The sequence below is a fragment of the Salvelinus namaycush genome, chromosome 1, assembly GCF_016432855.1.
Source record: "Salvelinus namaycush isolate Seneca chromosome 1, SaNama_1.0, whole genome shotgun sequence".
NCBI lineage: Eukaryota > Metazoa > Chordata > Actinopteri > Salmoniformes > Salmonidae > Salvelinus > Salvelinus namaycush.
The window spans coordinates 29,152,163-29,176,618 of NC_052307.1; the positions used below are offsets into that span (position 1 = coordinate 29,152,163).

The 24,456-nt window shown below is 42.7% G+C and overlaps 2 protein-coding genes and 2 pseudogenes across 2 annotated transcripts; 2 read left to right on the forward strand and 2 right to left on the reverse strand.

Moving 5' to 3' along the window:
• The first annotated feature begins 1,518 nt into the window (after nt 1–1,518).
• LOC120051308 lies at nt 1,519–6,661 on the forward strand (annotated as a pseudogene).
• A 728-nt stretch (nt 6,662–7,389) lies between these two features.
• On the reverse strand, nt 7,390–8,686 carry LOC120026540 (polyubiquitin-like). The gene is made up of 2 exons (XM_038971413.1): nt 8,546–8,686; nt 7,390–8,081 (listed from the first exon to the last, which is right to left on the reverse strand). The coding sequence occupies exon 2, from the start codon at nt 8,070–8,072 to the stop codon at nt 7,602–7,604; it is 471 nt and encodes a 156-aa protein (XP_038827341.1). The 5' UTR covers nt 8,073–8,081; nt 8,546–8,686; the 3' UTR covers nt 7,390–7,601.
• Nucleotides 8,687–16,297: 7,611 nt separating this feature from the next.
• On the reverse strand, nt 16,298–17,590 carry LOC120026700 (polyubiquitin-like). The gene is made up of 2 exons (XM_038971450.1): nt 17,460–17,590; nt 16,298–16,994 (listed from the first exon to the last, which is right to left on the reverse strand). The coding sequence occupies exon 2, from the start codon at nt 16,983–16,985 to the stop codon at nt 16,515–16,517; it is 471 nt and encodes a 156-aa protein (XP_038827378.1). The 5' UTR covers nt 16,986–16,994; nt 17,460–17,590; the 3' UTR covers nt 16,298–16,514.
• Nucleotides 17,591–19,297: 1,707 nt separating this feature from the next.
• LOC120051315 lies at nt 19,298–24,440 on the forward strand (annotated as a pseudogene).
• Nucleotides 24,441–24,456: the final 16 nt, after the last annotated feature.

The window sequence follows — 24,456 nt, forward strand, 5'->3', positions numbered from 1 at the left end:
CAAAGTATGCCCAATTTTGATTTAATTGATGCATATCACACTGAAATTTACAAAGATCACTCTAGCTCAGGGGTGTCAAACATTCGGACCGCGAGGGGTTCCAATCCGGCCCGCCGGTGACTAAAAATGAAACTACAGTTTCTTGACTGTCTGTCCAGCTCTCTAATAATCACTAGACAGCCGGGGAGCATCGACAATTCATAATTTTGAGGCAAGGAAATATTTTTGTTTAGATGTCAGTGCTGCCCTCCAGACGTCGCTGAAGACCGAATGCGGCCTTCGGGGTAAAATGAGTTTGACACCCCTGCTCTAGACCATTCCATATAATTCATTATTTTAAATCGGGGTAGGCAACTATATAGATTCAGCCGCCGGCCGATTTTTGTCGAAGGGGATGATCCAGATGCCAGAACATAATTATAATAAGTTGTACACTACAAATTGACCACAACTAAGACAAAAATTTGATTGTATTTAAAAATTTAAAATAATTTCATACTTTGATTACATTGAAACACGATCACATCTAGTTTTCTATTCGTGGGAGTATTTGATGAACAGATTTCTGCATAGTTCCTGATGATTGTAGTCTAATTTTGATCAAAAACTTTGGGGGGCCCAAAACGTATTGTGGCCCGGTTTGGCCCGCAGTCCGCCTTTTGCCGAACCCTGTTCTAGATCATTCCCCTATCATTGAACCAGGTTCTAGATCATTCCCTATCATTCTAGATAATTCCCTATTTTTCAACACAGATATGTCAAACACCAGAAAGGAAAGAGAAACCTAATGCCTAAACCCAACCTCATTGGGAAAACCCAGGCCCAGATGATACTAACAATGACGAACAATTGCAGGCATCTTGTGATACGTCAGACATACACCTTTGTGAGTGCAGAGGGAATTTTAACAGCAATACAAATAAAAAGACTATACCCTGCCTCATCCTCCCCAAAATGATATCAACACATGTTTATTTTGTCAGTAGTTGAATCATGTCTTTCAGACTACACATCTTAGTCAGACTGTACCCAAAGTTATTCACCCGTATGTTCTCTAGTACAAACAGTAACCAGTGGATGTACAGTAACTTCTATATTCTCCAGTAATTTATGTTCTTCTCTTTAATTTCTGCCTCTATGGATATTTCCAGGGGTCAATGACCTCTGTGCATTTGACTGACGTAATTCTAATGAGTCAGAACTGATGTCTGCCATGTCAGCTGAGGTAAGTGGTGTTAAAAGCAGTTCAATCATGTGTAGACTTCTGAGAAGTATAGGTGTTTAGTGTTTGTTGTTGTTTCCTGTGCCAACCCATGAAGCTTAGCCTATTCTCTCACTAAGTCTGTGAGGACACCTTTCACCGCTGATGTCCTGTTAGTAAAATACAAGTCATTTTACATTACAGATGTGCCTTGAGGCAGAATTCTTGGTCATTCTAATTTCTGTCATAAGCAATGAGAGCAGAGAACGCTTGGGTGTTTATATTTTTAGCATTATGACTTAGCAGCAATTACAGTCATGGCGTAAGATGCTCCAATTTAATTAAAAAGGCAGATTGGGAAGGTATACCAAAGAAAATGTATTGCATACTTACACTACAACAGTGATTCTCAACTAGCGAGCCTCGGGGGGTCTGAGAGACTTTTCAAGGGACCTGGGGGGGACAACCATTTTCAGGCGGACGCTATTTGCATGACAGGCCTCAAGAAACAAAAACTAAAAACAAACAAACCAAAATATCTCAGGTTTCAGTTTGGTACTATTTGAAATACAAAACATGACATGCAGCCGGTAGATGATGGAGGCAGTGTTTTGGAAACGGATGTAACCTTTGAGACTGACGACTGGAAGAAGGCAAGATGGCAAAAGACTAGGTGATGTGAGGCAAAAAGAAGGGTGCGAGGTTCAAACCCAAACCGACATCTGCGAAATACAAGCAGAGTACTTTCTTCTTTGAGTCAAGTACAGGAGAGATAATGCCATGTTCCGTTCCTGAAAACCCTGAGCAGTCGACGAATAGTGAACTCTCTCAAATTGAACCTAACAGAAGTGAAGAGGAAAAACATGCGCCGACAGGTGAGGTGAAGGCTTCCGAGCCTCACACCAATGATCAGAAAATTGCCCGAGATGACTCTGCCCCGTAGGAGTATGATTAATGGAGAAAGTGGATCCATGCCTTTTGGCTGATCCGTTTGTGAAATCAGGCTGGGTGAAGAGGATGTTGGGTTCTGTCAATTCGGTCAAAGTATCCAGAAGTGGACTCGCGTTTCCCGACTCGGAATGAGAGCTGTGGCCTGCTTTTCTCTCCGGAGCAGAGCGGAGTTGAAAGGAGTGATAACAGGGGTAGTGTTGAGGTGGATTGTCTGAAGTTGAGGATCCTCGGTGTCTGTGATGCACGCCGTTTGGTGAGACGCAGACCCAGAGGGGAGCGCGAGACTGAGGAAACCCTGTCTGTCCTTCTGAGTTTTGATGTCGAGTATTTGCCTCTGAAACATGACCCGCCAAGCCGTGCTTCTTTACACCCGCCTGCTTAACCCGGAAGTCAGCTGCACCAATGTGTCGGCAGAAACACCGTTCAACTGATGACTGAGGTCAGCCTGCAGGCGCCAGGCCCACCACAATGAGTCGCTAGAGCGCGATGAGCCAAGTAAAGCCCCCTCGGCCAAACCCTCCCCTAACCCGGACAACGCTGGGCCGAATGTGCGTCGCCCATGGTACTCACGGTCACATCCGGTTTTGACACAGCCTGGGTTCGATCCAAGGCTGTAGTGATGCCGCAACACTGCAATGCAGTGCCTTAGACCACTGCGCCACTCAGGAGGCCCAACATGCACCTTTTTTCAATATTCAATTGAATGTCATTGAGAAAATAAAGGTTTCATAAAGTATTTTTTTGCTAACATCCTTTCTGAATTTCAAAGTAATCATTTAGTTTTTCAAAAGTATCTGTATTTTCAGTTTACATGTAATCAATTACACCCCAACCCTGTTTGTGGTTGACTTGTAAGAGTATGGGGCTACTTTGATTTGCAAACCTTGCCAAGGTAAATGTGTCCTTCGCCAAGACCTTTCCACTGTCTCTCTTTCTTTTCAGCCAATCAGCCTCTGCTCTGAGAACCCCTTTGTCTTTCCTGACAACAGTTGCTTTTATCATAGTTACATTGTTTGAATTCACTTAAATAAAACTTTTTCAACTCTGACCACCACCATGACAACAAATAAACTGTCTACGTGTTTTTCAGTGGCATTCTCTCTGCCTTGGGAAATCTTCTATCTCAAGCATTGGAAGCAAAACGAAAGGCCAAAGAAAGGTCCCCAGTGAAGGAGATGGACATTTCAGGACCTGCCCGCTTTGCCATTTATGAGTGGGCATTGGGAGGCTCCCGAGTGGTGCAGCGGTCTAAAGCACTGCATCTCAGTGCTAGAGGCGTCACTACAGACCCTGGTTCGATTCCAGGCTGTATCACAACTGACCATGACTGGGAGTCCCATAGTGCGGTGCACAATTGGCCCAGCATCGTTCGGGTTATGGTTTGGCCGGGGTAGGCCGTCATTGTAAATATGAATTTGTTCTTAACTGACTTGCCTAGTTAAATAAAAGTTAAATAAAAAATAGTGGTTAAAGTCATGTCCAAATCAATTCAATAAGGTTGTTTCTTGTTACAATGTAATCTATTGCAATCTACTGTAAATTGAACACAGCCATAGTATTTCCCTTGTTTTTTTTCAGGTTGCTCATTACTTTTACCAACTTATGGAGGTGTGATGCCTACCACTGTTCCCTACTGCATGGTCAAACGCTTCCTCTTGGATCGCCTTATCTTCGCCCCTGCATACCTGCTGGTTTTCTTTTGTGTTATGGACATCCAAGAGGTTAGTCAGCTGCCCCCTTAACGACTCTCCTGCACCATACACCTGAATTAATTCTCACTGCTTGGATCCGATAACCACCAAAATTGGTATTACTCTGTGTGGTTCAAACTTTAAGCAGGGACTGGTTATTAGTCTGCCAGTTTACATTTGCACTAGTGAAATTATGCAGTACTTCTCAGACAGTTCATTTCTGTTAGTGGTTAATTAATTACTTTACAATCCAGACTATTGTTGATTTATTTAACCTTTATTTAACTGGACAAGTCACTTAAGAACAAATTCTACTGCTAACCTACAAAGCATTACATGGGCTTGCTCCTACCTATCTCTCCGATTTGGTCCTGCCGTACATACTTATACGTACGCTACGGTCACAAGATACATTATTGTCCCTAGAATTTCTAAGCAAACAGCTGGAGGCAGGGCTTTCTCGTATAGAGCTCCATTTTTATGGAATTGTCTGCCTATCTGTGTGAGAGATGCAGACTCGGTCTCGACCTTTAAGTCTTTATTGAAGACTCATCTTTTCAGTAGGTCCAGTGATTGAGTGTAGTCTGGCCCAGGGGTGTGAAGGTGAACGGAAAGGCACTGGAACAACGAAGCGCCCTTGCTGTCTCTGCCTGGCCGGTTCCCCTCTCTCCACCGGGATTCTCTGCCTCTAAACCTATTACGGGGGCTGAGTCACTGGCTTACTGGTGCTCTTCCATCCCGTGCGCCTAGCCATGTACTGTTAGAATCTCAACCCGGCACAGCCAGAAGAGGACTGGCTGCCCCTCAGAGCCTGGTTCCTCTCTAGGTATCTTCCTAGGTTCCTTCCTTTCTAGGGAGTTTTTCCTAGCCACCGTGCTTTTACATCTGCATTGCTTGCTGTTTGGGATTTTAGGCTGGGTTTCTGTATAGCACTTTGTGACATCTGCTGATGTAAAAAGGGCTTTATAAATTCATTTGATTGATGATTTACAATGACGGCCTACCAAAAGGCAAAAGTCCTCCTGCGGAGACTTGGGCTGGGATTAACATTTTTAAATTAAGTAAAAACATAGGACAAAACACACATCACGACAAGAGAGACACCACAACACTACATAAAGAGAGACCTTAGCAACAACATAGCATGGCAGCAACACATGAAAACACAGCATGGTATCAACACAACATGGCAGCAGGACAACATGGTAGCAGCACAAAACATGGTACAAACATTATTGTGCACAGACAACTATTGTCATGCCTGTACATTAATTTTAATACATTCTAATGCTGTTTTAGGGTAAGAGGTGGGCAGACTCCAGAGAAAAGTGAATAGTATTTATTGGCCTGCCTTGAAGATGAACTGGAAAGTGTGGATCCCCTTCCATTTCATCAACATCAACTATTTTTTTATTTTACCTTTGTTTAACCAGGTAGGCAAGTTGAGAACAAGTTCTCATTTACAACTGCGACCTGGCCAAGATAAAGCAAAGCAGTTCGACACATACAACAACACAGAGTTACACATGGAGTAAAACAAACATACAGTCAAAAATACAGTACAAAAACAAGTCTATATACAATGTGAGCAAATGAGGTGAGATAAGGGAGGTAAAGGCAATAAAAAGGCCACGGGGGCAAAGTAAATACAATATAGCAATTAAAAACACTGGAATTGTAGATTTGCAGTAGGTGAATGTGCAAAGTAGAAATACTGGGGTGCAAGGGAGCAAAATAAATAAATACATAAATACAGTAGGTGTCACGGCAGCCTTCCCTCTCTTCACTAAAAGAGGGGGTGAAACAGGGATCGGACCAACACGCAGCGTAGCCAGTGCTCAACATGTTTAATTAAACAAAAACAGTGGACACTTACAACGAACAAAAAATAACAAAGTGTGGCAAACCGAAACAGTCCTATCTGGTGCAGAACACAAACACAGAGACAGGAAACAACCACCCACAATCCCCAACACAAAACAAGCCACCTATATATGATTCTCAATCAGGGACAACGATTGACAGCTGTCTCTGATTGAGAACCATATTAGGCTGGACACAGAAACAGACAAACTAGACACACAACATAGAATTCCCACCCAGCTCACGTCCTGACCAACACTAAGCAAGCAAAACACATAAGAACTATGGTCAGGGCGTGACAGTAGGGGATGAGGTAATTGTTTGGGCTATTTATAGATGGGCTATGTACAGGTGCAGTGATATGTGAACTGCTCTGACAGCTAGTGCTTAAAGCTGGTGAGGGAGATAAGTGTTTCCAGTTTCAGAGATTTTTGTAGTTCGTTCCAGTCTTTGGCAGCAGAGAACTGGAAGGAGAGGCAGCCAAAGGAGGAATTGGCCCTGGGGGTGACCAGTGAAATACACCTGCTGGAGCGCGTGCTACGGGTGGGTGCTGCTATGGTGACCAGTGAGCTGAGATAAGGCGGGACTTTACCTAGCAGGGTCTTGTAGATAACCTGGAACCAGTGGGTTTGACGACGAGTATGAAGCGAGGGCCAGCCAACGAGAGCGTACAGGTCGCAGTGGTGGGTAGTATATGGGGCTTTGGTGACAAAACGGATGGCACTGTGATAGACTGCATCCAATTCGTTGAGTAGGGTGTGTATGTACCTATGTGTACTATGTGCCTGTACAGGTGAGCAGTTCTCATTGGCTTTTCTTTTAAGGATGCATACATTTGGAATGTACCGTGGTGCTCTGTTGCCAATCTGTGTTTTTGTGTTTTCAGTTTCGAGTGCTGTTTACCAAATTGGTGGCATTATTTTGGAATGCTTAGCTTGCATCTGTGAGGAAGTGAAGCCTCCCAAGATTTTCTCCCAAATGGATGAATGAAGAGGGCACCGTGTGTGTGTGTGCCTCAGGAGTTACATCATGTTACAAGGGCTGGTCTGTGAATGCCAGTGCAGCAAGCTGGTACAACCAGGCAAGTTAACTGGGGTGGTGTTTAGGACTTTGGTCAAACGCTACACAAGGTGCTACACTAACGAAATCCTAACACATTCAATGTGTTGCTCACATGCAAAACAACTTATAACTGAAATAATAAGTCTTAATTGTATTCTAACTATTTAAAATATTGAATTAATTGAAACACTTGAGTATGCTTCCTTTGTGCCAAGGTGTATTTTGGTTTGAGCAATGGTAAATGCATGTTACCTATTCTTCATAGATGCACATTTATATTTGTATAATTTAAGATGAAGCAAAGCAAATGTGCTGTAGGAAATGAATATTAGTAACTGTTTCAGGCCTTGAATCAAACTAATTTAAAACCATCTGAACATGCAACGTTTAGGATTTTCATCAGACCATGAAACATTGTGTATATTGCTGACAAGGCCGGCCTGTAGTTTCCTCATGTGGACTGCCTTGTGTCAGTTTGGGTCAACTCAACTGTAAATGTTACTGCTCTGTCTCTATCATGTCAAATAAGGGAGCAATAGCACAACGGACAAGAAACTGACCAGTACCTTATGTTGCTTTATCTTTTCTTTTGAGTTTGAGTCATGACAATGATGGTTGACAGTTTTAGTTTTATACGTGTTTATTACTTGATAACAATCTCATTAATATACGCTTATATCAGACATGCTTAATTTAAAGTTTACAATTGAATACAAATGTAGAACAATTCACATTTTTGTTCAAGATTGATTGCTTTTTCTCTATAGACATGGAATGCATAATAAGTTAAGGGCTTCATGTGACAGGTGGTTTCAGGTCGATCCTGGGTTTCTTCAGCCTCCCCTTAGACGGAGCGTCAGATGGATGGTGCTTTGGTTTGTGATGTTGTAGTACTCCAGCCTCTGGCCATCCTCCAGCTGCCTACCCTCATGAATTAGCCTCTGTTGGTTGGCAGGGACTCCCTCCTTGTTTTGTACCTTGGCTTTGAACTGGGTTACAGTCTCACCAGGCACCACATCATATGTGTGTGTCTGGCCCTTTTCGTTTTTCAGGAACACCTGGATAGGAGCGGGCTCCGTAATCAGCACCATCACTTTAGATCCTGAATGCAGGCCATAGTCGCTCAAAGTTTTTGAATCATCGCTGAGACTGATGTTGCTCCCATTGACACCTAACAGCCTCTGCTTTGTTGTGGCCATTCCAAAGTGTTGTGTAATCAAACTCTTGAGAGACCCCACGGTGGTGTGTGGCTGAACTGTCAGGGGAAGTGAGTTCCCGTTCAAAAGTGTTATAGTGAGTTCCATGATAGATATCTGAAAGAGGATTTAATGTATTATTTATTTGGTCTTACATTAGCATAGCTCAATTGAATGTTTTGAATGAATTAGTTTAGTAACACTTTACTTAAAGTCTACAGGTGTAATGCTTTATAACTTGTTGAAAGCATGTATGATCCTTATAATAAGGCTAACAATATGTAATGTTTTGTCTCTATCCAACATTTCAGCTGACTCAAATGGCTGGTATATAATGAGAATCATTATGAGATTATGATTGAAAGACATAAGGGAGTCATACACACTCATGACAAGTTATACAGTACAATGCATTATAACTTTTGTATTTACCTACAGGCTTTAACATGACCATTTATTCAGCCCATTGTAATAACTAACACATTTTAAGATAATTTGCTTGATATGCTGTTAAGCTTTTTTTCTCCAGTATATTTCTGTAAGATAGGCCTGTTGTAGCTTACTAATGGAAAATTACTTACATGTTCAGTAGATATTGTTGAGAAGTTGTTGTTGTGAAGTCTTGCAAGTTTGTTTTAAGAAATACTGTTGGTAAATCCGTTTGCTGACAATTGAAACTTATCCGATGAAAGATGATGATAGCTCTGTCAGTGTACATCTGAGCAGTCTATGTATATAACATCTGATCTGCCCCGCCCCTCAAATTGAGATTCGTTTTTCCCTCTCTGTCTCGCAGCTTTCGGTTTCTATTATAAAATAATGATGTAGTCTGCTGCTGTTTGCAGAAAGTTGAGTGCAATAAATTGTTTATTTGATATTGCCCAATGACGACTTGCCCCCAATCAAAGTATGCCCAATTTTGATTTAATTGATGCATATCACACTGAAATTTACAAAGATCACTCTAGCTCAGGGGTGTCAAACATTCGGACCGCGAGGGGTTCCAATCCGGCCCGCCGGTGACTAAAAATGAAACTACAGTTTCTTGACTGTCTGTCCAGCTCTCTAATAATCACTAGGCAGCTGGGGAGCATCGACAATTCATAATTTTGAGGCAAGGAAATATTTTTTTTTAGATGTCAGTGCTGCCCTCCAGACGTCGCTGAAGACCGAATGCGGCCTTCGGGGTAAAATGAGTTTGACACCCCTGCTCTAGACCATTCCATATAATTCATTATTCTAAATCGGGGTAGGCAACTATATAGATTCAGCCGCCGGCCGATTTTTGTCGGAGGGGATGATCCAGATGCCAGAACATAATTATAATAAGTTGTACACTACAAATTGACCACAACTAAGACAAGAATTAGATTGTATTTAAAAATGTAAAATAATTTCATACTTTGACATACTTTTATATTGAAACACGATCACATCTAGTTTTCTATTCGTGGGAGTATTTGGTGAACAGATTTCTGCATAGTTCCTGATGATTGTAGTCTAATTTTGATCAAAAACTTTGGGGGGCCCAAAACGTATTGTGGCCCGGTTTGGCCCGCAGTCCGCCTTTTGCCGAACCCTGTTCTAGATCATTCCCTATCATTGAACCAGGTTCTAGATCATTCCCTATCATTCTAGATAATTCCCTATTTTTCAACACAGATATGTCAAACACCAGAAAGGAAAGAGAAACCTAATGCCTAAACCCAACCTCATTGGGAAAACCCAGGCCCAGATGATACTAACAATGACGAACAATTGCAGGCATCTTGTGATACGTCAGACATACACCTTTGTGAGTGCAGAGGGAATTTTAACAGCAATACAAATAAAAAGACTATACCCTGCCTCATCCTCCCCAAAATGATATCAACACATGTTTATATTGTCAGTAGTTGAATCATGTCTTTCAGACTACACATCTTAGTCAGACTGTACCCAAAGTTATTCACCCGTATGTTCTCTAGTACAAACAGTAACCAGTGGATGTACAGTAACTTCTATATTCTCCAGTAATTTATCTTCTCCTCTTTAATTTCTGCCTCTATGGATATTTCCAGGGGTCAATGACCTCTGTGCATTTGACTGATGTAATTCTAATGAGTCAGAACTGATGTCTGCCATGTCAGCTGAGGTAAGTGGTGTTAAAAGCAGTTCAATCAGGTGTAGACTTCTGAGAAGTATAGGTGTTTAGTGTTTGTTGTTGTTTCCTGTGCCAACCCATGAAGCTTAGCCTTTTCTCTCACTAAGTCTGTGAGGACACCTTTCACCGCTGATGTCCTGTTAGTAAAATAAAAGTCATTTTACATTACAGATGTGCCTTGAGGCAGAATTCTTGGTCATTCTAATTTCTGTCATAAGCAATGAGAGCAGAGAACGCTTGGGTATTTATATTTTTAGCCATATGACTTAGCAGCAATTACAGTCATGGCGTAAGATGCTCCAATTTAACTAAAAAGGCAGATTGGGAAGGTATACCAAAGAAAATATATTGCATACTTACACTACAACAGTGATTCTCAACTAGGGAGCCTCGGGGGGTCTCAGAGACTTTTCAAGGGGCCTGGGGGGGACAACCATTTCAGGCGGACGCTATTTGCATGACAGGCCTCAAGAAACAAAAACTAAAAACAAACAAACCAAAACATCTCAGGTTTTAGTTTGGTACTATTTGAAATACAAAACATGACATGCAGCCGGTAGACGATGGAGGCAGTGTTTTGGAAACGGATGTAACCTTTGAGACTGACGACTGGAAGAAGGCAAGATGGCAAAAGACTAGGTGATGTGAGGCAAAAAGAAGGGTGCGAGGTTCAAACCCAAACCGACATCTGCGAAATACAAGCAGAGTACTTTCTTCTTTGAGTCAAGTACAGGAGAGATAATGCCATGTTCCGTTCCTGAAAACCCTGAGCAGTCGACGAATAGTGAACTCTCTCAAATTGAACCTAACAGAAGTGAAGAGGAAAAACATGCGCCGACAGGTGAGGTGAAGGCTTCCGAGCCTCACACCAATGATCAGAAAATTGCCCGAGATGACTCTGCCCCGTAGGAGTATGATTAATGGAGAAAGTGGATCCATGCCTTTTGGCTGATCCGTTTGTGAAATCAGGCTGGGTGAAGAGGATGTTGGGTTCTGTCAATTCGGTCAAAGTATCCAGAAGTGGACTCGCGTTTCCGACTCGGAATGAGAGCTGTGGCCTGCTTTTCTCTCCGGAGCAGAGCGCAGTTGAAAGGAGTGATAACAGGGGTGGTGTTGAGGTGGATTGACTGAAGTTGAGGATCCTCGGTGTCTGTGATGCACGCCGTTTGGTGAGACGCAGACCCGGAGGGGAGCGCGAGACTGAGGAAACCCTGTCTGTCCTTCTGAGTTTTGATGTCGAGTATTTGCCTCTGAAACATGACCCGCCAAGCCGTGCTTCTTTACACCCGCCTGCTTAACCCGGAAGTCAGCTGCACCAATGTGTCGGCAGAAACACCGTTCAACTGATGACTGAGGTCAGCCTGCAGGTGCCAGGCCCACCACAATGAGTCGCTAGAGCGCGATGAGCCAAGTAAAGCCCCCTCGGCCAAACCCTCCCCTAACCCGGACAACGCTGGGCCGAATGTGCGTCGCCCATGGTACTCACGGTCACATCCGGTTTTGACACAGCCTGGGTTCGATCCCAGGCTGTAGTGATGCCGCAACACTGCAATGCAGTGCCTTAGACCACTGCGCCACTCAGGAGGCCCAACATGCACCTTTTTTCAATATTCAATTGAATGTCATTGAGAAAATAAAGGTTTCATAAAGTATTTTTTTGCTAACATCCTTTCTGAATTCAAAGTAATCATTTAGTTTTTCAAAAGTATCTGTATTTTCAGTTTACATGTAATCAATTACACCCCAACCCTGTTTGTGGTTGACTTGTAAGAGTATGGGGCTACTTTGATTTGCAAACTATGCCAAGGTAAATGTGTCCTTCGCCAAGACCTTTCCACTGTCTCTCTGTCTTTTCAGCCAATCAGCCCTCTGCTCTGAGAACCCCTTTGTCTTCCTGACAACAGTTGCTTTTATCATAGTTACATTGTTTGAATTCACTTAAATAAAACTTTCTTCAACTCTGACCACCACCATGACAACAAATAAACTGTCTACGTGTTTTTCAGTGGCATTCTCTCTGCCTTGGGAAATCTTCTATCTCAAGCATTGGAAGCAAAACGAAAGGCCAAAGAAAGGTCACCAGTGAAGGAGATGGACATTTCAGGACCTGCCCGCTTTGCCATTTATGAGTGGGCATTGGGAGGCTCCCGAGTGGTGCAGCGGTCTAAAGCACTGCATCTCAGTGCTAGAGGCGTCACTACAGACCCTGGTTTGATTCCAGGCTGTATCACAACTGACCATGACTGGGAGTCCCATAGTGCGGTGCACAATTGGCCCAGCATCGTTCGGGTTATGGTTTGGCCGGGGTAGGCCGTCATTGTAAATATGAATTTGTTCTTAACTGACTTGCCTAGTTAAATAAAAGTTAAATAAAAATAGTGGTTAAAGTCATGTCCAAATCAATTCAATAAGGTTGTTTCTTGTTACAATGTAATCTATTGCAATCTACTGTAAATTGAACACAGCCATAGTATTTCCCTTGTTTTTTTTCAGGTTGCTCATTACTTTTACCAACTTATGGAGGTGTGATGCCTACCACTGTTCCCTACTGCATGGTCAAACGCTTCCTCTTGGATCGCCTTATCTTCGCCCCTGCATACCTGCTGGTTTTCTTTTGTGTTATGGACATCCAAGAGGTTAGTCAGCTGCCCCCTTAACGACTCTCCTGCACCATACACCTGAATTAATTCTCACTGCTTGGATCCGATAACCACCAAAATTGGTATTACTCTGTGTGGTTCAAACTTTAAGCAGGGACTGGTTATTAGTCTGCCAGTTTACATTTGCACTAGTGAAATTATGCAGTACTTCTCAGACAGTTCATTTCTGTTAGTGGTTAATGAATTACTTTACAATCCAGACTATTGTTGATTTATTTAACCTTTATTTAACTGGACAAGTCACTTAAGAACAAATTCTACTGCTAACCTACAAAGCATTACATGGGCTTGCTCCTACCTATCTCTCCGATTTGGTCCTGCCGTACATACTTATACGTACGCTACGGTCACAAGATGCATTATTGTCCCTAGAATTTCTAAGCAAACAGCTGGAGGCAGGGCTTTCTCGTATAGAGCTCCATTTTATGGAATGTCTGCCTATCTGTGTGAGAGATGCAGACTCGGTCTCGACCTTTAAGTCTTTATTGAAGACTCATCTTTTCAGTAGGTCCAGTGATTGAGTGTAGTCTGGCCCAGGGTGTGAAGGTGAACGGAAAGGCACTGGAACAACGAAGCGCCCTTGCTGTCTCTGCCTGGCCGGTTCCCCTCTCTCCACCGGGATTCTCTGCCTCTAAACCTATTACGGGGCTGAGTCACTGCTTACTGGTGCTCTTCCATCCCGTGCGCCTAGCCATGTACTGTTAGAATCTCAACCCGGCACAGCCAGAAGAGGACTGGCTGCCCTCAGAGCCTGGTTCCTCTCTAGGTATCTTCCTAGGTTCCTTCCTTTCTAGGGAGTTATTCCTAGCCACCGTGCTGTGGTTTTGTTTTTTGGGGTTTTATAGTTTGGTTGTTTGGGCTTATACATCTGCATTGCTTGTTGTTTGGGATTTTAGGCTGGGTTTCTGTATAGCACTTTGTGACATCTGCTGATGTAAAAAGGGCTTTATAAATTCATTTGATTGATGATTTACAATGACGGCCTACCAAAAGGCAAAAGTCCTCCTGCGGAGACTTGGGCTGGGATTATTTTTTTTTAATTAAGTAAAAACATAGGACAAAACACACATCACGACAAGAGAGACACCACAACACTACATAAAGAGAGACCTTAGCAACAACATAGCATGGCAGCAACACATGAAAACACAGCATGGTATCAACACAACATGGCAGCAGGACAACATGGTAGCAGCACAAAACATGGTACAAACATTATTGTGCACAGACAACTATTGTCATGCCTGTACATTAATTTTAATACATTCTAATGCTGTTTTAGGGTAAGAGGTGGCAGACTCCAGAGAAAAGTGAATAGTATTTATTGGCCGGCCTTGAAGATGAACTGGAAAGTGTGGATCCCCTTCCATTTCATCAACATCAACTATTTTTTATTTTACCTTTGTTTAACCAGGTAGGCAAGTTGAGAACAAGTTCTCATTTACAACTGCGACCTGGCCAAGATAAAGCAAAGCAGTTCGACACATACAACAACAACAGAGTTACACATGGACTAAAAACAAACATACAGTCAAAAATACAGTACAAAAACAAGTCTATATACAATGTGAGCAAATGAGGTGAGATAAGGGAGGTAAAGGCAATAAAAGGCCACGGGGGCAAAGTACATACAATATAGCAATTAAAAACACTGGAATTGTAGATTTGCAGTAGGTGAATGTGCAAAGTAGAAATACTGGGGTGCAAGGGAGCAAATAAATAAATACATAAATACAGTAGGTGTCACGGCAGCCTTCCCTCTCTTCACTAAAAGAGGGGGTGAAACAGGATGATCGGACCAACACGCAGCGTAGCCAGTGCTCAACATGTTTAATTAAACAAAAACAGTGGACACTTACAACGAACAAAAAATAACAAGTGTGGCAAACCGAAACAGTCCTATCTGGTGCAGAACACAAACACAGAGACAGGAAACAACCACCCACAATCCCCAACACAAAACAAGCCACCTATATATGATTCTCAATCAGGGACAACGATTGACAGCTGTCTCTGATTGAGAACCATATTAGGCTGGACACAGAAACAGACAAACTAGACACACAACATAGAATTCCCACCCAGCTCACGTCCTGACCAACACTAAGCAAGCAAAACACATAAGAACTATGGTCAGGGCGTGACAGTAGGGGATGAGGTAATTGTTTGGGCTATTTATAGATGGGCTATGTACAGGTGCAGTGATATGTGATATGTGAACTGCTCTGACAGCTGGTGCTTAAAGCTGGTGAGGGAGATAAGTGTTTCCAGTTTCAGAGATTTTTGTAGTTCGTTCCAGTCTTTGGCAGCAGAGAACTGGAAGGAGAGGCAGCCAAAGGAGGAATTGGCCCTGGGGGTGACCAGTGAAATACACCTGCTGGAGCGCGTGCTACGGGGTGGGTGCTGCTATGGTGACCAGTGAGCTGAGATAAGGCGGGACTTTACCTAGCAGGGTCTTGTAGATAACCTGGAACCAGTGGGTTTGACGACGAGTATGAAGCGAGGGCCAGCCAACGAGAAGCGTACAGGTCGCAGTGGTGGGTAGTATATGGGGCTTTGGTGACAAACGGATGGCACTGTGATAGACTGCATCCAATTCGTTGGAGTAGGGTGTGTATGTACCTATGTGTACTATGTGCCTGTACAGGTGAGCAGTTCTCATTGGCTTTTCTTTAAGGATGCATACATTGGAATGTACCGTGGTGCTCTGTTGCCAATCTGTGTTTTTGTGTTTTCAGTTCGAGTGCTGTTTACCAAATTGGTGGCATTATTTTGGAATGCTTAGCTTGCATCTGTGAGGAAGTGAAGCCTCCCAAGATTTTCCTCCCAAATGGATGAATGAAGAGGGCACCGTGTGTGTGTGTGCCTCAGGAGTTACATCATGTTACAAGGGCTGGTCTGTGAATGCCAGTGCAGCAAGCTGGTACAACCAGGCAAGTTAACTGGGGTGGTGTTTAGGACTTTGGTCAAACGCTACACAAGGTGCTACACTAACGAAATCCTAACACATTCAATGTGTTGCTCACATGCAAAACAACTTATAACTGAAATAATAAGTCTTAATTGTATTCTAACTATTTAAAATATTGAATTAATTGAAACACTTGAGTATGCTTCCTTTGTGCCAAGGTGTATTTTGGTTTGAGCAATGGTAAATGCATGTTACCTATTCTTCATAGATGCACATTTATATTTGTATAATTTAAGATGAAGCAAAGCAAATGTTCTGTAGGAAATGAATATTAGTAACTGTTTCAGGCCTTGAATCAAACTAATTTAAAACCATCTGAACATGCAACGTTTAAGGATTTTCATCAGACCATGAAACATTGTGTATATTGCTGACAAGGCCGGCCTGTAGTTTCCTCATGTGGACTGCCTTGTGTCAGTTTGGGTCAACTCAACTGTAAATGTTACTGCTCTGTCTCTATCATGTCAAATAAGGGAGCAATAGCACAACGGACAAGAAACTGACCAGTACCTTATGTTGCTTTATCTTTTCTTTTGAGTTGGAGTCATGACAATGATGGTTGACAGTTTTAGTTTTATACATGTTTATTACTTGATAACAATCTCATTAATATACGCTTATATCAGCCATGCTTAATTTAAAGTTTACAATTGAATACAAATGTAGAACAATTCACATTTTGTTCAAGATTGATTGCTTTTTCTCTATAGACATGGAATGCATAATAAGTTAAGGGCTTCATGTGACAGGTGGTTTCAGGTCGATCCTGGGTTTCTTCAGCCTCCCCTTAGACGGAGCGTCAGATGGATGGTGCTTTGGTTTGTGATGTTGTAGTACTCCAGCCTCTGGCCATCCTCCAGCTGCCTACCCTCATGAATTAGCCTCTGTTGGTTGGCAGGGACTCCCTCCTTGTTTTGTACCTTGGCTTTGAACTGGGTTACAGTCTCACCAGGCACCACATCATATGTGTGTGTCTGGCCCTTTTCGTTTTTCAGGAACACCTGGATAGGAGCGGGCTCCGTAATCAGCACCATCACTTTAGATCCTGAATGCAGGCCATAGTCGCTCAAAGTTTTTGAATCATCGCTGAGACTGATGTTGCTCCCATTGACACCTAACAGCCTCTGCTTTGTTGTGGCCATTCCAAAGTGTTGTGTAATCAAACTCTTGAGAGACCCCACGGTGGTGTGTGGCTGAACTGTCAGGGGAAGTGAGTTCCCGTTCAAAAGTGTTATAGTGAGTTCCATGATAGATATCTGAAAGAGGATTTAATGTATTATTTATTTGGTCTTACATTAGCATAGCTCAATTGAATGTTTGAATTAATTAGTTTAGTAACACTTTACTTTACACTCTACTGGTGTAATGCTTTATAACTTGTTGAAAGCATGTATGATCCTTATAATAAGGCTAACAATATGTAATGTTTTGTCTCTATCCAACATTTCAGCTGACTCAAATGGCTGGTATATAATGAGAATCATTATGAGATTATGATTGAAAGACATAAGGGAGTCATACACACTCATGACAAGTTATACTGTACAATGCATTATAACTTTTGTATTTACCTACAGGCTTTAACATGACCATTTATTCAGCCCATTGTAATAACTAACAAATTATAAGATAATTTGCTTGATATGCTGCTAAGCTTTTATCTCTCCAGTACATTTCTGTAAAATAGGCCTGTTGTAGCTTAATAATGGAAAATTACTTACATGTTCAGTAGATATTGTTGAGAAGTTGTTGTTGTGAATCTTACAAGTTTGTTTTAAGAAATACTGTTGGTAAATCCGTTTGCTGACAATTGGAAACTTACCCGATGAAAGATGATGATAGCTCTGTCAGTGTCCATCTGAGCAGTCTATGTATATAACATCTGATCTGCCCCGCCCCTTAAATTGAGATTCGTTTTTCCCTCTCTGTCTCGCAGCTTTCGGTTTCTATTATAAAATAATGATGTAGTCTGCTGCTGTTTGCAGAAAGTTGAGTGCAATAAATTGTTTATTTGATATTGCCCAATGACGACTTGCCCCCAATCAAAGTATGCCCAATTTTGATTTAATTGATGCATATCACACTGAAATTTACAAAGATCACTCTAGCTCAGGGGTGTCAAACATTCGGACCGCGAGGGGTTCCAATCCGGCCCGCCGGTGACTAAAAATGAAACTACAGTTTCTTGACTGTCTGTCCAGCTCTCTAATAATCACTAGGCAGCTGGGGAGCATCGACAATTCATAATTTTGAGGCAAGGAAATATTTTTGTTTAGATGTCAGTGCTGCCCTCCAGACGTCGCTGAAGACCGAATGCGGCCTTCGGGGTAAAATGAGTTTGACACCCCTGCTCTAGACCATTCCATATAATTCATTATTTAAATCGGGGTAGGCAACTATATAGATTCAGCCGCCGGCCGATTTTGTCGAAGGGGATGATCCAGATGCCAGAACATAATTATAATAAGTTGTACACTACAAATTGACCACAACTAAGACAAAAATTTGATTGTATTTAAAAATTTAAAATAATTTCATACTTTGATTACATTGAAACACGATCACATCTAGTTTTCTATTCGTGGGAGTATTTGATGAACAGATTTCTGCATAGTTCCTGATGATTGTAGTCTAATTTTGATCAAAAACTTTGGGGGGCCCAAAACGTATTGTGGCCCGGTTTGGCCCGCAGTCCGCCTTTTGCCGAACCCTGTTCTAGATCATTCCCCTATCATTGAACCAGGTTCTAGATCATTCCCTATCATTCTAGATAATTCCCTATTTTTCAACACAGATATGTCAAACACCAGAAAGGAAAGAGAAACCTAATGCCTAAACCCAACCTCATTGGGAAAACCCAGGCCCAGATGATACTAACAATGACGAACAATTGCAGGCATCTTGTGATACGTCAGACATACACCTTTGTGAGTGCAGAGGGAATTTTAACAGCAATACAAATAAAAAGACTATACCCTGCCTCATCCTCCCCAAAATGATATCAACACATGTTTATATTGTCAGTAGTTGAATCATGTCTTTCAGACTACACATCTTAGTCAGACTGTACCCAAAGTTATTCACCCGTATGTTCTCTAGTACAAACAGTAACCAGTGGATGTACAGTAACTTCTATATTCTCCAGTAATTTATGTTCTTCTCTTTAATTTCTGCCTCTATGGATATTTCCAGGGGTCAATGACCTCTGTGCATTTGACTGACGTAATTCTAATGAGTCAGAACTGATGTCTGCCATGTCAGCTGAGGTAAGTGGTGTTAAAAGCAGTTCAATCATGTGTAGACTTCTGAGAAGTATAGGTGTTTAGTGTTTGTTGTTGTTTCCTGTGCCAACCCATGAAGCTTAGCCTATTCTCTCACTAAGTCTGTGAGGACACCTTTCACCGCTGATGTCCTGTTAGTAAAATACAAGTCATTTTACATTACAGATGTGCCTTGAGGCAGAATTCTTGGTCATTCTAATTTCTGTCATAAGCAATGAGAGCAGAGAACGCTTGGGTGTTTATATTTTTAGCATTATGACTTAGCAGCAATTACAGTCATGGCGTAAGATGCTCCAATTTAATTAAAAAGGCAGATTGGGAAGGTATACCAAAGAAAATGTATTGCATACTTACACTACAACAGTGATTCTCAACTAGCGAGCCTCGGGGGGTCTGAGAGACTTTTCAAGGGACCTGGGGGGGACAACCATTTTCAGGCGGACGCTATTTGCATGACAGGCCTCAAGAAACAAAAACTAAAAACAAACAAACCAAAATATCTCAGGTTTCAGTTTGGTACTATTTGAAATACAAAACATGACATGCAGCCGGTAGATGATGGAGGCAGTGTTTTGGAAACGGATGTAACCTTTGAGACTGACGACTGGAAGAAGGCAAGATGGCAAAAGACTAGGTGATGTGAGGCAAAAAGAAGGGTGCGAGGTTCAAACCCAAACCGACATCTGCGAAATACAAGCAGAGTACTTTCTTCTTTGAGTCAAGTACAGGAGAGATAATGCCATGTTCCGTTCCTGAAAACCCTGAGCAGTCGACGAATAGTGAACTCTCTCAAATTGAACCTAACAGAAGTGAAGAGGAAAAACATGCGCCGACAGGTGAGGTGAAGGCTTCCGAGCCTCACACCAATGATCAGAAAATTGCCCGAGATGACTCTGCCCCGTAGGAGTATGATTAATGGAGAAAGTGGATCCATGCCTTTTGGCTGATCCGTTTGTGAAATCAGGCTGGGTGAAGAGGATGTTGGGTTCTGTCAATTCGGTCAAAGTATCCAGAAGTGGACTCGCGTTTCCCGACTCGGAATGAGAGCTGTGGCCTGCTTTTCTCTCCGGAGCAGAGCGGAGTTGAAAGGAGTGATAACAGGGGTAGTGTTGAGGTGGATTGTCTGAAGTTGAGGATCCTCGGTGTCTGTGATGCACGCCGTTTGGTGAGACGCAGACCCAGAGGGGAGCGCGAGACTGAGGAAACCCTGTCTGTCCTTCTGAGTTTTGATGTCGAGTATTTGCCTCTGAAACATGACCCGCCAAGCCGTGCTTCTTTACACCCGCCTGCTTAACCCGGAAGTCAGCTGCACCAATGTGTCGGCAGAAACACCGTTCAACTGATGACTGAGGTCAGCCTGCAGGCGCCAGGCCCACCACAATGAGTCGCTAGAGCGCGATGAGCCAAGTAAAGCCCCCTCGGCCAAACCCTCCCCTAACCCGGACAACGCTGGGCCGAATGTGCGTCGCCCATGGTACTCACGGTCACATCCGGTTTTGACACAGCCTGGGTTCGATCCAAGGCTGTAGTGATGCCGCAACACTGCAATGCAGTGCCTTAGACCACTGCGCCACTCAGGAGGCCCAACATGCACCTTTTTTCAATATTCAATTGAATGTCATTGAGAAAATAAAGGTTTCATAAAGTATTTTTTTGCTAACATCCTTTCTGAATTTCAAAGTAATCATTTAGTTTTTCAAAAGTATCTGTATTTTCAGTTTACATGTAATCAATTACACCCCAACCCTGTTTGTGGTTGACTTGTAAGAGTATGGGGCTACTTTGATTTGCAAACCTTGCCAAGGTAAATGTGTCCTTCGCCAAGACCTTTCCACTGTCTCTCTTTCTTTTCAGCCAATCAGCCTCTGCTCTGAGAACCCCTTTGTCTTTCCTGACAACAGTTGCTTTTATCATAGTTACATTGTTTGAATTCACTTAAATAAAACTTTTTCAACTCTGACCACCACCATGACAACAAATAAACTGTCTACGTGTTTTTCAGTGGCATTCTCTCTGCCTTGGGAAATCTTCTATCTCAAGCATTGGAAGCAAAACGAAAGGCCAAAGAAAGGTCCCCAGTGAAGGAGATGGACATTTCAGGACCTGCCCGCTTTGCCATTTATGAGTGGGCATTGGGAGGCTCCCGAGTGGTGCAGCGGTCTAAAGCACTGCATCTCAGTGCTAGAGGCGTCACTACAGACCCTGGTTCGATTCCAGGCTGTATCACAACTGACCATGATTGGGAGTCCCATAGTGCGGTGCACAATTGGCCCAGCATCGTTCGGGTTATGGTTTGGCCGGGGTAGGCCGTCATTGTAAATATGAATTTGTTCTTAACTGACTTGCCTAGTTAAATAAAAGTTAAATAAAAAATAGTGGTTAAAGTCATGTCCAAATCAATTCAATAAGGTTGTTTCTTGTTACAATGTAATCTATTGCAATCTACTGTAAATTGAACACAGCCATAGTATTTCCCTTGTTTTTTTTCAGGTTGCTCATTACTTTTACCAACTTATGGAGGTGTGATGCCTACCACTGTTCCCTACTGCATGGTCAAACGCTTCCTCTTGGATCGCCTTATCTTCGCCCCTGCATACCTGCTGGTTTTCTTTTGTGTTATGGACATCCAAGAGGTTAGTCAGCTGCCCCCTTAACGACTCTCCTGCACCATACACCTGAATTAATTCTCACTGCTTGGATCCGATAACCACCAAAATTGGTATTACTCTGTGTGGTTCAAACTTTAAGCAGGGACTGGTTATTAGTCTGCCAGTTTACATTTGCACTAGTGAAATTATGCAGTACTTCTCAGACAGTTCATTTCTGTTAGTGGTTAATTAATTACTTTACAATCCAGACTATTGTTGATTTATTTAACCTTTATTTAACTGGACAAGTCACTTAAGAACAAATTCTACTGCTAACCTACAAAGCATTACATGGGCTTGCTCCTACCTATCTCTCCGATTTGGTCCTGCCGTACATACTTATACGTACGCTACGGTCACAAGATACATTATTGTCCCTAGAATTTCTAAGCAAACAGCTGGAGGCAGGGCTTTCTCGTATAGAGCTCCATTTTTATGGAATTGTCTGCCTATCTGTGTGAGAGATGCAGACTCGGTCTCGACCTTTAAGTCTTTATTGAAGACTCATCTTTTCAGTAGGTCCAGTGATTGAGTGTAGTCTGGCCCAGGGGTGTGAAGGTGAACGGAAAGGCACTGGAACAACGAAGCGCCCTTGCTGTCTCTGCCTGGCCGGTTCCCCTCTCTCCACCGGGATTCTCTGCCTCTAAACCTATTACGGGGGCTGAGTCACTGGCTTACTGGTGCTCTTCCATCCCGTGCGCCTAGCCATGTACTGTTAGAATCTCAACCCGGCACAGCCAGAAGAGGACTGGCTGCCCCTCAGAGCCTGGTTCCTCTCTAGGTATCTTCCTAGGTTCCTTCCTTTCTAGGGAGTTATTCCTAGCCACCGTGCTTATACATCTGCATTGCTTGTTGTTTGGGATTTTAGGCTGGGTTTCTGTATAGCACTTTGTGACATCTGCTGATGTAAAAAGGGCTTTATAAATTCATTTGATTGATGATTTACAATGACGGCCTACCAAAAGGCAAAAGTCCTCCTGCGGAGACTTGGGCTGGGATTAACATTTTTAAATTAAGTAAAAACATAGGACAAAACACACATCACGACAAGAGAGACACCACAACACTACATAAAGAGAGACCTTAGCAACAACATAGCATGGCAGCAACACATGAAAACACAGCATGGTATCAACACAACATGGCAGCAGGACAACATGGTAGCAGCACAAAACATGGTACAAACATTATTGTGCACAGACAACTATTGTCATGCCTGTACATTAATTTTAATACATTCTAATGCTGTTTTAGGGTAAGAGGTGGGCAGACTCCAGAGAAAAGTGAATAGTATTTATTGGCCTGCCTTGAAGATGAACTGGAAAGTGTGGATCCCCTTCCATTTCATCAACATCAACTATTTTTTTATTTTACCTTTGTTTAACCAGGTAGGCAAGTTGAGAACAAGTTCTCATTTACAACTGCGACCTGGCCAAGATAAAGCAAAGCAGTTCGACACATACAACAACACAGAGTTACACATGGAGTAAAACAAACATACAGTCAAAAATACAGTACAAAAACAAGTCTATATACAATGTGAGCAAATGAGGTGAGATAAGGGAGGTAAAGGCAATAAAAAGGCCACGGGGGCAAAGTAAATACAATATAGCAATTAAAAACACTGGAATTGTAGATTTGCAGTAGGTGAATGTGCAAAGTAGAAATACTGGGGTGCAAGGGAGCAAAATAAATAAATACATAAATACAGTAGGTGTCACGGCAGCCTTCCCTCTCTTCACTAAAAGAGGGGGTGAAACAGGGATCGGACCAACACGCAGCGTAGCCAGTGCTCAACATGTTTAATTAAACAAAAACAGTGGACACTTACAACGAACAAAAAATAACAAAGTGTGGCAAACCGAAACAGTCCTATCTGGTGCAGAACACAAACACAGAGACAGGAAACAACCACCCACAATCCCCAACACAAAACAAGCCACCTATATATGATTCTCAATCAGGGACAACGATTGACAGCTGTCTCTGATTGAGAACCATATTAGGCTGGACACAGAAACAGACAAACTAGACACACAACATAGAATTCCCACCCAGCTCACGTCCTGACCAACACTAAGCAAGCAAAACACATAAGAACTATGGTCAGGGCGTGACAGTAGGGGATGAGGTAATTGTTTGGGCTATTTATAGATGGGCTATGTACAGGTGCAGTGATATGTGAACTGCTCTGACAGCTAGTGCTTAAAGCTGGTGAGGGAGATAAGTGTTTACAGTTTCAGAGATGTTTGTAGTTCGTTCCAGTCTTTGGCAGCAGAGAACTGGAAGGAGAGGCAGCCAACGGAGGAATTGGCCCTGGGGGTGACCAGTGAAATACACCTGCTGGAGCGCGTGCTACGGGTGGGTGCTGCTATGGTGACCAGTGAGCTGAGATAAGGCGGGACTTTACCTAGCAGGGTCTTGTAGATAACCTGGAACCAGTGGGTTTGACGACGAGTATGAAGCGAGGGCCAGCCAACGAGAGCGTACAGGTCGCAGTGGTGGGTAGTATATGGGGCTTTGGTGACAAAACGGATGGCACTGTGATAGACTGCATCCAATTCGTTGAGTAGGGTGTGTATGTACCTATGTGTACTATGTGCCTGTACAGGTGAGCAGTTCTCATTGGCTTTTCTTTTAAGGATGCATACATTTGGAATGTACCGTGGTGCTCTGTTGCCAATCTGTGTTTTTGTGTTTTCAGTTTCGAGTGCTGTTTACCAAATTGGTGGCATTATTTTGGAATGCTTAGCTTGCATCTGTGAGGAAGTGAAGCCTCCCAAGATTTT